We start from the raw sequence: 13,544 nt of genomic DNA on the forward strand, positions 1-13,544 counted from the left end.
AATTAGGACTGAGGTGTCGCGTAAATTTTTTCATGGGAAGAAGCGTTTTCCTTCATAGTGCTTTGTGAAGTGTTGGCTCTCTGAGATCTATTTCGTGCATTTTTTAGGATGTTTCGCGTATTATGGGTAAAACGTTGCGGGCTTAAAGTGAATTGTGGAGCGTATTGAACTCGGTCAATTTTTGAAAAGTTTAGATCTTCCTTTAACCATTTGGTTGTTAGGACTGAGTTTTGTTACAGAGAATTTATCATATGACTTCCGACTGTAGGCTATACGATAATTATTCTCTTAATAGTCACACGACGTTTTTAGACAAATCGTAGATTGTCGTTTAGCCGTTAAGTGATGGAGCTATGGTTTCTCAAATAGTTTGGCTTGGCGTGAGGGATGTGTTCACTCAGATAGCCAAGGATGTTGTAGGTCAAAGATTAGACCATGGTACTTTAACATTTAAGGTCATGTTAGTTTACGATTGTCCTTAAAGGGGATGGAAAATATTGGTTTGGACCTTTAGTGGAAGGCGTAATTGACCGAGGGACAAAGAGCGCTTGTTGAGATTGATAGGCCAAGTTTGCCGGGGTTATCCATGTTAATATGGCCGATAGTCGTAGAAAACGATTCTCCGCTCTAGGTTTCAGTTATACGACGAATATTTCGTATAATGTGACCTATAGTCTTTGTGAGAGACAAGGTTTCACTTCTTAGATTTAGGTTAGGTCAAGAGAGATGAATGAGAATCGTGGGCTGAATCCCGTAAATAAACTTGAAGAATGAATATGATTTTATTGATGAGTTGAAAGATGATGAATACAAAGAAATGTATCTTGAGATGATTGCTAAAGAATACGTAATGCTTTTAATCTAGTACAAAAGTTGATATATGGAAAAAAGATCCTCCTTGTCTTTTATCTTCTCCATCTTTATATAGTCTAGGTTTCGTTAGCAACCCTTCAACTGTTCTCCTAGATATTTGGCTTCAATTACGGAGCTCGCTTTAGGCTCCTCTTGACCGAGTCTCTTAAGGTGTTAGCTCACTTTCTGTCGTGACCTCTGCTATGATGTCTCCCAGGTCCAGTCGTCAGCTCGGCTTTCAGCTCCCTTTGTTATGATGGGCTTATCGCAACCCACATGCTAGCTCACGCTTATCGGTACCTCACCTGAGGGTCATATTCGGGTCCAACAGTTGCCCCCAGCTTCCGAATAAAATCCTTTGTCTCGGAAGCTAGAATCTAGCTATCGATCTTATCTTTTCGTTAAGATAATGATTAGTTCTTATCCTATTTAGATTCAGCTTACTCGATCTAACGGTCTTTATTACGTTTGGCAGAATCTATGGTTCAGATGGAGAGGGTTTGAAATGACTTTTCCGAATCTCGAGAGGTGATGGGATATAAAGCGGTGAACATTAACTGCTAGCCTTCCACTTTCTCCACGCCTCCGTTCGGTTTTCAAGGTAACTTCTCTCTCTTTATTTTACTGCGATTTTTTTATCTTCCTCGTTACTTTTCTCTGCAAATTCTCTCCCAAACCTTGCAATCGATTTTCTCCTTAACCTTCCCATACTATGGATCATCCGAAAGAAGGTTCCGGGGAATCCGGGATGCCTCCCTCTGCTTCTGGAGCTAAACTACTGAAAGTTAAGCAAGAAATCGGAGCCAAGATGAGGAAGGGGAAAAAGACAGCCAGGGAGGCAATCGCGACCAGAGTTTCTAAACGGAAGAAGAAAGACGATTCTAGTGGGAGCAGTCCTCACTCGCCTTCGTTGCTGAAAAATCAAGACGTGGTTAACCTCATGGTTCAAGCTCTCGCCCAAAAGGAGCTTGGCCGTGCCTGTAATTCTGACGAAACCCCCGAGACCGCTCCGGAGGGTTGGTTCTGTTGCCATGAGAAGTACATCTCCAAGTCTCACTTGAGATTTCCTCTTCCGACCCTACTGCTTGATCTACTAGATCATTATCAGTTAGCCCTTTCCCAACTCTGTCCCTCGGTTATCCGGGTGATAAACGGCTTTATCACTAGGTCCAAAGAGGAGGGGGTTAGCGTCGGTCTTACCGAACTTATGAGCCTCTTTTCCCTGAAGGAAAGCGCCTCTAAGGAGGGTGGTACCGGGACCTACTACCTCCCTAGTCGTCCCAATCATGTTATCTTCAGATTCTCTAGTAGTGATGATGACTGGAGGAAGAAGTATTTTTACGTTAAAGTTGATCCTTCGACGGTTCCTGTGGGTCGGAACCTTAGGGTCACTTGGACTAATCCATCTGGTTAGGAATTCTAGGGATATTTTTTTTGTTTTATTCATTTATGGCCGAGTAACCTTTTGCTCTGATTTACTTGCAGAAATCGAAGATCCCCCGAAGCTCTCTACCAAGCTCACCAGGGCTCTATACCGCAAGTTGCAACAGAGTCCCTGTACCTGGGTGGCCTACACCACTTCTCGAATAAGTGCAGCCAGATTCCCAGATACCTACAACGCCTCTTTCCAAGATCCCATTCCTGCTGAGAACCTTGAGAGTGAGTTCTTGTCAGAACCTTTTCAATGATTTTATCGCTTTGAAGTTTTTAAACTTAAGGATTTCCATTGTTCCAGTTTCGGCAGGCGATTCGGTTGTATCGATCTCAACTGGTGCTAGTGCTTCGGGAACTGAAAAGTCTCAGCCAGGTGACATGACTCTGCGACCGTCATTCCGTTCTAGGGGTAACCCCTCTAAAGCTGCCAGTGCTTCTCGTGGAAGCGACAGGAACCAAGGAGGATCGTTCCTTATCTCAATGAAGGAAGTTTTGGACGACGGAGGATCCAAACCTGTTGTCGAGACTACTCCAACTGAGGTTGTAGCTCAGGATGCTGCTCCTCTCCCTGAGGTCCAGGTGCCGGAGGCTGACTACCAGGCTCCGAAGGGTACCTCTGAGATCGAGCCGTCGAGACACAAGAGGCCCAGGATCGATCAGGGCGGAGCTTCCATCCGTTCTTCTTCCTCGTCCTCTAGAGGAGGGACTGTTGGGTGGAGCTTTACCCATTCGAAGCCTGGGTCGATCCTGGATGACTCTTGGGGCCTAGCTGCGATAATGAGGCACCTGAAGAGCGTGGGATGTCCCCTTCCAGCGCTCAAGGACCTGACTAACCGAGATGAGTATCTCGATATTGCCCACTGTATGGGTCAGGTACGTGATCTCTATCTGTTATTTGTTTACATTCTTTGGAGACGATGATATATATATATATTTTCTTTGGATTTATTGCAGTTGGCTGGGGCTGTTAACAGGGCCCAGCTCAGGTTTGAGAATGCTCTGTGTGCTGCCCCCAATGCTGGTGAACTTGCTGAGGTTACCGAGATGGTTAAGGCAGCCAAAACCGATCTTGACCAAGCCCGGGTTCGAATTTCTGAACTCGAAGCCGAAGTGACGAGGCTAGGCTCGAAGGCCGATGCTCAGCAAGGAGAGATCGAGAGTCAAAAGCTCGATATCCAGGTGAAGAGCAGGAGGATCAATGATTTAGAGGCTGCTCGAAAGATAGCTGAGCATCAAGTACGTGAGCTCATTGCCTCATCCCGGGATAGCCAGAAGAACAAGGAAGCTGAAGTCAAGCTGGCTGTCAGGGAAGGGAAGAAAGAAGTCGCCGAAGCTTACGGCAAGATCCTGGTCTGTGTTAAGGAGAAGTTTGCTAGGAAGAAAGATGAGGTCGACGCTTTGGTGTACGCTCAGGAGCTCCAAGCTAATGCCGACCTCTTGAAGGATATGCTGAACAACAAGATCCAAAGCGTTGAAGAGGAGTACAACCAATTGGTGGCCTTATTACCAGAAGCGACAACTGCGTATGAGAAGGCTCAAGTCTCTGACTTCTCGGTCAGCAAGCTTCCTCTTCCCCAGATCTCGGAGAGTTCAGGTACTTTCGAGATTAACATGTTTAATCCATCCTTTTCTGGGGAGTATGGCTCTAATTTGGGTTTGATGGCTCCTGACTTAGCTCCAGTCGAGGCAGCAATAGGAGGTGACGGCAATGTGGTCGATGAGGGAGTTCCTGCCGGTGCTGGTGATCCGATTCAGGAAGAGAAGGAAGATTGAGAGCTACGGCTCTTTTAACTTTATGTTTTGTGTTTTTAAGACTTCGGCCTAAGGGCTTTGTTTCGTTATGTTTTGTGACTTAGTGCCTGAGGAGGCCTTTAAACCTTAACGCTTGCTGGATTTCAATAGCCTGGGGAGGTTTTTAAACCCTTTCTTATGTTTAAATCGTGGCTATTATTTCTGTTTTAAGTTTTTGAACTTAACCTCGTTTCATTTAATCATAGTGATTGCGAATCTCAGATGAGTTGTGTGCCGTCATCGTTGAGTCGGATTAGGACCTTTAGTCTTTATTTATGATAAGCATTTAGCTTAATGGATATTCGGTCGTGATAACCTTAAAGAGAAGTTCTTGATTTTAGCTCGGGGACCTGAGTCCGATTCGAAAGGTTCTGGGACCTGGTTGTTCAGGTTCGTAGGAACCTGGATTTAGATTTATAGGGACCTGAGTTAATTCGAAGGACTTCGAGGCCTTTGAAGTTTAACGGATGGAATTGAGGAATTTCAGGATTTTCCTGATTCTTTAGGATTTTAAGACCTTTCGATTTTGATAAGGGTTTCAAGACCTTTTGGTTTTGATTATGATTTTAGGACCTGGTTGATTGTTAAGGATTTTGCGGCCTTAACAGTTGTCAAGGATTTTAGGACCTTGTTGATTGTTAAGGATTTTGAGACCTTAGTTTATGTTAAGGATTTTAGGACCTTGCTGATTGTTAAGGATTTTAAGACCTTAGTTTATGTTTAGGATTGTTAAGGATTTTAAGACCTTGGTTTATGTTAAGGATTTTAAGACCTTGGGTGTATTAAGGATTTCAAGACCTTTGGGTGTATTAAGGATTTTAAGACCTTAGGTTCAGGTTTTTAGGGACCTGAATGTATTCGAGATTGTTGAGCTTAGGTCCCGATTTAGGGGGACCTAAATTTTCTTGGAGGGTTTTAAGACCTTTGATGTTTATGAAACTGAATCAATCGTTTTATTAATATCAGATATCAGAGAATACATGATTCAGATTATTTACACAGTAACTATTTTTAGGCTAAGTGTTCTTGGTAACACCTGCCCCTTTGGCTTAGGTGAGGAGGTTGGTGAGAAGAGGTTGGGGCTGCACTCATGACGGAGTTGCCTACGTACCCAGTCAAGGGATCAAGCCAAACGTAGTTCAGGGGTTTTAGGTACCTAATGATAGTATCTTTTGAGGTTCGTGGCATTCCACGATCGGATTTCAGGTACCCCGGTTCGTACCTTCTGGAGTTTGTAAACTCCGGGTCGTACTATGTGGATAATTCGGTAGGGTCCTTCCCAGTTGGTTCCTAACTTTCCAGCTCCCGGTTCCTTTGTTCCTTCGAACACTTTCCTAAGCACTAGGTCCCCTACGGCGAACTGTCGGGGCCTTACTTTGGAATTGTAGTGTCGTGCCATTGCTTGCTGATAATTTTGAATGCGAAGCAAGGCTTGGTCTCGTCTTTCCTCGATCAGGTCGAGGCTATCCATCAGGAGCTGGTTATTAGCTGCGGGATTTGAGGTGCAGAGCTCCCGTCTGAGGCTACCTGCGGTGGTTTCTGCTGGGACGACAGCTTCCATCCCGTAAGCTAAGGAGAAGGGAGTTTCCTCTGTAGCTTTTCGTGGGGTGGTTCGGCAGGCCCATAGTACTTCGGGTAGTTTTTCCGACCAAAGCTCCTTTTGGGCTCCTAGGCGTTTCTTGAGGTTTGCTAAAACTGATTTGTTGGCAGCCTCCGCCTGTCCGTTCCCTTGAGGTCGCCGAGGTGATGAGAAGGTGAGGCGGATGTTCCATTTATCGCAGAAACTTTTGAAGTCGTGGGATATGAACTGTCCTCCATTGTCGGTTACGATTTCGTATGGGACGCCATGCCTGCATACGATGTTTTTCCAAACAAATCCTTCGACCTCGAATCTGTTTATTTGTTGGAAAGCTTCAGCTTCAATCCATTTCGTGAAGTAGTCGGTTAGGACCAGGAGGTTTAGTAACTTCTTTCCTTTCCCTGAAGGTACTAATGGACCTATAATGTCCATAGACCACCTCATGAATGGGTAGGGAGCTGATATGTTAGACAGCTTTTCCGCTGGTTGGTGTATGATCGGTGCATGCCTTTGGCATTTGTCGCACGATGAGGAGTAGACCTCACAATCTGCGATAATGGTAGGCCAGAAGTAGCCTTGTCTTTTTATTCGGATGGCTAAGGCTCTGCCTCCGGAATGGTTTCCACAGGAACCGTCGTGCATTTCCTTCATGAGTTTCATAGCTACTAGGCCGTGAACGCATTTTAGGTAAGGTCCGGAGACACTTCGTTTGTGGAGGGCTGACTCGATTATACAGTATCTTGCTGCTAAAGCTTTGAGTTTTCGAGCCTCCCACTTGTTGGGTGGAATTTTTCCCTCTAGGATGTAATCCATGATCGGTATTCTCCAGTCTTCTCTCCCTACAACTTTGTTGTGAAGAGAGGAGGGAGATTCCTGTTCGGGACCTGGTGCCGTGGTGCCCCCGGAGATATTCGTTGGAGTAGGTTCTGGGTTCTGAGGAATATCTCCAATTTCCTCGTTATCCCCTGTGGTTTGTGTAGCGTTCCTAGATGCGTTTTTAAGAGCGGTGCGGCTTCTTGTTTGGACTTTATAGACAAGTGGCTCCGAGGTCTGGATGGTGCCCCCGGAGGTACTCGTAGAGTTAGGCTCTAGGGAGTCTGAACTTCGGTGAGTACCTTCACTTTTGTCGTTGTTTTCCGGGTTCTGGGTTGCTTTCCTGGAGGTGTGCTTTCTAAAGCTGCGTGTTCTAGTTTTCGGGAACCAGAATGTCGTGAAAACTTGGGTAGCTACCGTCGGGAGGCTGTTATCCTCTATTTTTTCCTTTGGTTTGCTATCCATCTCAGCCTTGGTAGCTATGTCGATACTTGGCTTCTCGATTCCTTCCACGGGTATAATTCGTTTTACGAGAGGGTCGGATGTGGAAGCTAATGCGGCGAGCGCGTCTGCTGAGGAGTTCTCCCCTCGTGGGATCCTCGTTAGCTCGAACTTGTCAAACTGCTTTGTGAGGTTTAGGACGACCTCGAGGTATGCCCCCATTCTTTCGTCCCTTGTTTCGTATTCCCCGTGAAACTGGCTAGCTACCAGCTGCGAGTCGCTGTAGGCGTTTAGCTCCCGAATTCCGAGGCTCAGGGCGAGCTTTAATCCAGCGATTAGTGCTTCGTACTCGGCCTCGTTGTTGGAAGCGTTAAATCCAAGTCTATAGGATTGTTCGATGGTTTCTCCGGCTGAGGAGGTTAGTCTTAAACCGACACCGGAGCCTTGCCTTGACGAGGCTCCGTCCACGTATAGGCTCCATTTCGGAACCTCTGTTTCCTGGTCTAGATGTTCGGATGCTAGCTCAATAACGAAATCGGCGAGGACCTGAGCTTTTGCTGCTGCTCGGGGTCTGTACTCGATGTCGTACTCGCTGAGCTCTATAGCCCATTTTGCTAATCGTCCGGATTGGCTAGGGCTATGCAGAATCGTCCGTAATGGTTGTGAGGTCATTACGATGATCGAGTGCGATTGGAAATAAGGTCGCAGCTTCCTGGCAGCTGTCACGACTGCTAGGGCTAGTTTTTCCATGGTGGGATATCTCGTCTCGGCGTCTATTAAGCTTTTGCTAGTATAATAGACAGGTCTCTGTTCGTTTTGTTCCTCTCGTACTAGCACTCCGCTGACTGCAGCTGCCGACACGGCGAGGTACAGGTACAGTGGTTCTCCTACTACAGGTTTGGATAGTATCGGAGGTTCCGAGAGGTAAGCCTTCAGCTGTTTGAAGGCTTCTTCGCACTTTTCATCCCATAAGAACTTCTTATTATTTTTCAGAAGTTTATAGAATGGAAGGCATTTATCGGTGGACCTGGAGATGAATCGATTTAGTGCTGCGATCCGTCCGGTCAATCTTTGTACCTCTCTGGTCGTTTTAGGTGATGGCATTTCCAGGAATGTCGCTATTTGTTTCGGGTTGGCTTCGATGCCTCTTTCGGTTACGAGGTAACCTAGGAATTCGCCGGAAGGTACTCCGAAGGTACACTTAGCTGGGTTTAGCTTCATGTCGTATTTGTTGAGGATTTCGAAACATTCTCTTAGATGGGAGATGTGGTCCTCCCCCTTTGAGGATTTGACTAACATGTCGTCGATGTAGACTTCCATGGTTTTTCCGAGTTGTCCAGCGAACATTTTATTTACTAACCTTTGATAGGTAGCTCCCGCGTTTTTCAAACCAAACGGCATGACCTTGTAACAATAGGTTCCTCGTTCAGTTATGAATGCGGTTTTCTCTTGATCCTCAGGATCCATCATAATCTGGTTATATCCTGAAAAGGCATCCATAAAGGACAAGAGCTGGTGTCCAGCCGTTGCTTCGACCAAACGATCGATATGAGGTAACGGGAAGCTGTCCTTAGGACAGGCTTTGTTTAAATCGGTGAAGTCTACACAGATTCTCCATTTCCCATTCTTCTTTTTTACTACCACTGGGTTAGCTAGCCAATCGGGGTATTGTACCTCTCGGATGGACCCGGCCTTTGTTAGTCGATCGACCTCGTCGTTGACAGCTTGGGCTTTTTCTAGACCTAGCTTACGACGTTTCTGTTTGATCGGTTTAAAAGTAGGGTCTACATTGAGCTTATGAGTGGTGACATTTGCATCTATGCCTTTCATGTCGCTGGTGGTCCATGCAAAGGTTTTGATATTCTGTTTTAGGAATTCGACGAGCTCCTTTTTGGTTTCGAGAGGTAGCTCGGATCCGATGCTCACCTGTTTCTCAGGATTTGAGTCGTCGATGCTAACTTTTTCGGTGAGGTTCTTAGGGGGACCTCGGATATTTCGTTGCATTTCGCGACTCTCCTGGATCTGTAATTGCTATTGGGGGGATTCTTTTATGATCTCGAATCCTCCCAGGTAACAGATCCTTGAAATCTTTTGGCTACCGTGTATGGTAGCTATTCCGTTGGTTGTTGGAAATTTCACGCATTGGTGATAAGTTGAAGCTACTGCTTTCATCTTATGAATCCAAGGCCTTCCGAGGATTGCGTGGAAAGGGGATGGTTTGTCGACAACTATGAAGTTGGTCATTTTCATGACTCCGCCAGCTATAATTGGGAGCTTAATTGTTCCCAATGAGGTGGCTGTTTCACCTGAGAAACCTACGAGGTTGGATTTCTGGTCGACAATTTCGTAGTCGTCTATTTCCATTCCCTTTAGTGCGTTGTAGAAAATAAGATCGACGGAGCTTCCGGTGTCGATCATGAGCTTAGGTACCTCGTACCCTGCTATATTTAATGTTATGACAAGGGCATCGTCGTGAGGTCTATCGAGGTCTAATGTCTCACTCTCCCAGAAAGAGATCTTAGTGTTAGACTCAGGCTTGGTCGGTTTGGACTGAGTGTTTGACACAGCTTTCCGTACGTGACTTTTAATAGAGTTAACGGAGTCTTGACACACATCGGACCCTCCAAGGATGTAATCGATCCTTGAGCCAGGGCTCGATTGGGGAGGTGGTTTACTCAAGAGGGCCTCGATTTGTAGGCTTTTTCCTTGTGGAAACTTTCCAAGGATCATATCGACTCTCTTTTTGGGAGCTGGGGGTGGTGAGTCTGTTTCTTTTTCAGGTGACCTCTCGCGTTTTGGAGAGCTATCTCTGGGACCTCTCTTCTGATAAGGTTGTGGCTTTTTGAGGTCCACATCTTTTATTTCTCCGGCTGCGAATTTAGCAGCCAGTTGTCGTTGGAGGTCCCAACATTCTTCGGTTGAATGTCCCTTTCGATCGTGGTAAGAGCAATGTTTGCTCTCGTCATAACCTTTGGACCAGGGGGCTTTAGCTGTCGCGGCGACAGGTTTTTCTTCCTTGTCTTCCTCGACTACGTAAGAATGTTCTCCCTGGGTCTGATTATTTCGGGAGCTACCTCTTTTGTGAGGTCCCTTTCCATCGGAGGCTTCGCCTTTCGGGTGACTCTGGGGTTTTCTGTGGAGCTTATCTAATGCTGCCATTTCCTCCTCCAAGGTAATGTATCTAGAGGCCTTATGGAGGGCGTCATCGATAGTTGGAGGGGGATTTAGCGTTAGCTCCGAGAAGAAACCTGATTTATACCAGAGACCTCTCCTAAGAGCCTCAATGGCTACCTGATCGTTGGGATTCGAGAGTTTAGTTCTTACTGCTCTGAACTTTTCGATGTAGACTCGCAGTGAGTCTCCCAGTCCTTGTCTGATCTTCCAGAGGTCAGCCTCAGACGCTTGTTTCAGGATGTGAGTTGAATATTGCTTCATAAAGGCGTTAGCCAATTGATCGAAACTGTCTATAGAGTTCGGCTCGAGGCTGGAGAACCATTCGAGAGCTGTTCCGATCAGGTTTTCGGCAAATGTTCTGCAATATCCTGCATCACACTCTTCCTTTGTGAAGTGAGCTTTAACGATAGCTAATCGGAAGGCTCTTAAATAGGCCTTTGGGTCTGCGTTCCCATCGTATTCAGGAATCTTAATTTTTCGAGTATCTCTTATGTAAGAGTTGGCAATTCTATCGGTGAACGGAGTTCCACGAGTCTCCTCAATTAAGCTCTCGATTTCGGGAGCTGAGCTCGTTACCTTGTGAACTTGAGCTCCCAATTTCTGGAGAGCTGCGTGGGTTCGCTCCATGTACCTGCGAATTGCGTCAGGTCCCTCGAAGGGAAGGACATTTGGGTCATTATCAGATACTCGGCGAGCAGGTTCCTGGTGAGACCGAGCTCGGTCGTCTTCCCAGCTAGCTGGCGAAATAGGTCGCTCATTGGTCCTTAGGCTCCGAGCGAGGTTAGTGCGGAGAGCTGCAGGATCAGCATCCGTCCTTTGGTATTCGTCTGTGCTTGGGGTTGAAACCCTAGCTTGAAACACCGAAGCTGATGTTCTGCCCCCGGACGGTATGTTGGTTCCTGCTCCAGACCCGGAAGGAGGTGGCGGTGGAGGCAAACGGGTGCTCCCACCGGTGTTTCGATCAGGCATGGAGCTAGTTGTAGCTACATTGCTCCCCATGGTGCTGGTGATAGGAGGGGTAAACGCAGGAGCTGTCCTAGCGCGAGGCGTTTGGAAAGCAGGTTCCTGCCCTTCTGCACCTGGGCTATCAGGGGAGAAGTTCAGGCGCTCTCTAGGGAAGGAAGGGTCAGCTAACCGTTCATGGAAAGTGACTCCTCTTCCCTGGTGGACGGACGGTTGGGTCGTTGCGGATTGAGATCTGGTTATCTCTTCGAACTGTTGCTGCCGTTCGGCTAACTGTTGCACCGTTCGCTCGGTCTCTTGAGCTTTGTCCACTAACTGGAGCATCATCCGACGGATCTCAGAAAGCTGATCTTCCGTTTGGTTCGGAGCGGATTGATGCGATGGGTTATTGAGGGCTGAGGACCCAGAGTTGGTCCCTCCGGAGGCTCTCGGGTTATTTGCCCCCGGAGCAGTGCGATTCGGTGAGCTATTGCTCTGGTTCGATTGATCGGGGTTAGATGGATTCGTTCCGTCTAATGGATTCATCCTTTAAGCTTTAGAGAAAGGGATTCGATTATTTGTCCCCACAGACGGCGCCAATTGTGAGAGACAAGGTTTCACTTCTTAGATTTAGGTTAGGTCAAGAGAGATGAATGAGAATCGTGGGCTGAATCCCGTAAATAAACTTGAAGAATGAATATGATTTTATTGATGAGTTGAAAGATGATGAATACAAAGAAATGTATCTTGAGATGATTGCTAAAGAATACGTAATGCTTTTAATCTAGTACAAAAGTTGATATATGGAAAAAAGATCCTCCTTGTCTTTTATCTTCTCCATCTTTATATAGTCTAGGTTTCGTTGGCAACCCTTCAACTGTTCTCCTAGATATTTGGCTTCAATTACGGAGCTCGCTTTAGGCTCCTCTTGACCGAGTCTCTTAAGGTGTTAGCTCACTTTCTGTCGTGACCTCTGCTATGATGTCTCCCAGGTCCAGTCGTCAGCTCGGCTTTCAGCTCCCTTTGTTATGATGGGCTTATCGCAACCCACATGCTAGCTCACGCTTATCGGTACCTCACCTGAGGGTCATATTCGGGTCCAACAGTCTTATCAAAACCGAATCTTTTTTGCCTGAGGAAGACGAAGCCCAAGAGGTTTGCTACATAACCAGTGTGGAGTCAGAGGCAGGAAGACTGCCTTCTCGGATGTGACCGAGGGAAAAGAAAAGCATAAGCCAGCGAGCCGCATGGTTCTTCATAAAGCCTGTTATGTTAACTTTAAAAAGTTTCTTCGTAAGACTTGGTCTGATTGTACGAAGGATTTTTCGCATAAGTAACGGGGACCGGTTTTACGAAGGTTGTAGATCAGTCATATGTAAACATATGTTAAAGTAGCGTTATTTCTGTGGGTTTCACGAGAAACGTTTCTGCTGTGATTTCGATCCTAGGTGAAAGTTGCTTGGAGTTACTCATGGAGTGTTACCGAAGTTTATTTCATTACGATCTAGTCGCAGAACGTTTTTCATAGGTTTTATGAAAGGATTCTCATGACACATTCCTTTCTGGAACGAATTGGTCGACCAGAGGTGGATCTAGCCACCATCGGGAGGAAAGCGCGATGCTACATCTATTCTCGAGTTTTCTTCGTCACAAACGTTTTCGATGCTTTTCCGTGACTCACTTGGTACAACGGAAACTGAAAGAAATGCTTTGGTGATAGAAGATTTCTCGTAGAAATTTGGCTAATCGTCGAGTTTCAGTTTGATATTGGTATATGTTTTTTGTACGCATGATTGCGACAAGAAATGATGTATAGTCTATGAGATTATATTCATGATCGTCTGGATATGTTGCTAGCGTTTAGACGAATTTTAGATTGTCGTTTGCCTATTTGAGACGATTTACAAAAGTTTTTGAAGTTTGGGAGTATACGAGTATAGTATACGTACCTACTCCCCTTTTTTTTTTACGAAAGAAAACAGTTGAACCGATACTTTGAAGGGTTGTGTACGTTTCTTCTTCTAAGGTTTGAAATGATCAATAATCCTGGACGATTTAAAGACGACGCTTGGACAGTGATTTGGTTTGTTTCCACTTTGACGACTTGGAATATGTCAGTTCAGAGAAAATTGCTAGAAACGAATCGGTTTTAAGACGACGTTCATGTCTCTAGTTTTCCCTCTCTTTAGGAAGCGAGCTTGATATGCATGGCGATCGTCTCTCGATTTTTGGAGAGTTTAGATCGGTTTGCAAGATCTGGCTGAACAGTTATGGAACGATATATCGAGACAAGAAAAATCGCCTAAGACTTAGTTCGCTAGACTGTCCACCTAGGTTTTACGTTCCCTAAAATTCTATGGCAGTCTCAAAGGCGTTTTTATTTCTTAGTAATTTCCTACGAAAATTCCAAGTCTGATTTCAAAAATTTCAAGTCGGAAATACCTTAGTTCTCTCGAAGACGCAGTTTTGTCTCTTCTCAGTTTTGCTTGCTTATTTCCCCTTCCTCTTCTCGTGTATG

The 13,544-nt window shown here is 45.8% G+C and overlaps 2 protein-coding genes across 5 annotated transcripts; one reads left to right on the forward strand and one right to left on the reverse strand.

Annotated features, from left to right (window-relative positions):
- Nucleotides 1-930: 930 nt before the first annotated feature.
- LOC106381569 lies at nt 931-4,298 on the forward strand. Of its 4 annotated transcripts, none has more exons than XM_048747579.1 (4): nt 931-1,453; nt 2,338-2,511; nt 2,588-3,159; nt 3,241-4,298. In XM_048747579.1, exons 3-4 carry the CDS (start codon nt 2,665-2,667, stop codon nt 4,057-4,059), a joined length of 1,314 nt encoding a protein of 437 aa, XP_048603536.1. In that variant the 5' UTR covers nt 931-1,453; nt 2,338-2,511; nt 2,588-2,664; the 3' UTR covers nt 4,060-4,298. The 4 variants fall into 4 exon arrangements, with proteins under 4 accessions (XP_048603536.1, XP_048603534.1, XP_048603535.1 ...); XM_048747577.1 differs by lacking the exon at nt 931-1,453 and having other exon boundaries at nt 1,571-2,511; nt 3,241-3,880; nt 3,962-4,298; XM_048747578.1 differs by lacking the exon at nt 931-1,453 and having other exon boundaries at nt 1,571-2,511; nt 3,241-3,880; nt 3,968-4,298.
- Nucleotides 4,299-4,882: 584 nt separating this feature from the next.
- On the reverse strand, nt 4,883-8,914 carry LOC106378253. Its single transcript, XM_048747580.1, has one exon. The coding sequence runs from the start codon at nt 8,912-8,914 to the stop codon at nt 5,234-5,236; it is 3,681 nt and encodes a 1,226-aa protein (XP_048603537.1). The 3' UTR covers nt 4,883-5,233.
- Between the last annotated feature and the right edge of the window lie 4,630 nt (nt 8,915-13,544).

Source organism: Brassica napus, chromosome C2 (assembly GCF_020379485.1).
Source record: "Brassica napus cultivar Da-Ae chromosome C2, Da-Ae, whole genome shotgun sequence".
Lineage (NCBI taxonomy): Eukaryota > Viridiplantae > Streptophyta > Magnoliopsida > Brassicales > Brassicaceae > Brassica > Brassica napus.

Coding starts and splice junctions, on each gene's coding strand:
- LOC106381569 (XM_048747576.1), top strand. CDS start 2,139: ATGTTATCTTCAGATTCTCTAGTAGTGATGATGACTGGAGGAAGAAGT. Junction 2,512..2,587: donor TCCTGCTGAGAACCTTGAGA/GTGAGTTCTTGT, acceptor CCATTGTTCCAG/TTTCGGCAGGCGATTCGGTT. Junction 3,160..3,240: donor TTGCCCACTGTATGGGTCAG/GTACGTGATCTC, acceptor GATTTATTGCAG/TTGGCTGGGGCTGTTAACAG.
- LOC106378253 (XM_048747580.1), bottom strand. CDS start 8,914: ATGCAACGAAATATCCGAGGTCCCCCTAAGAACCTCACCGAAAAAGTT.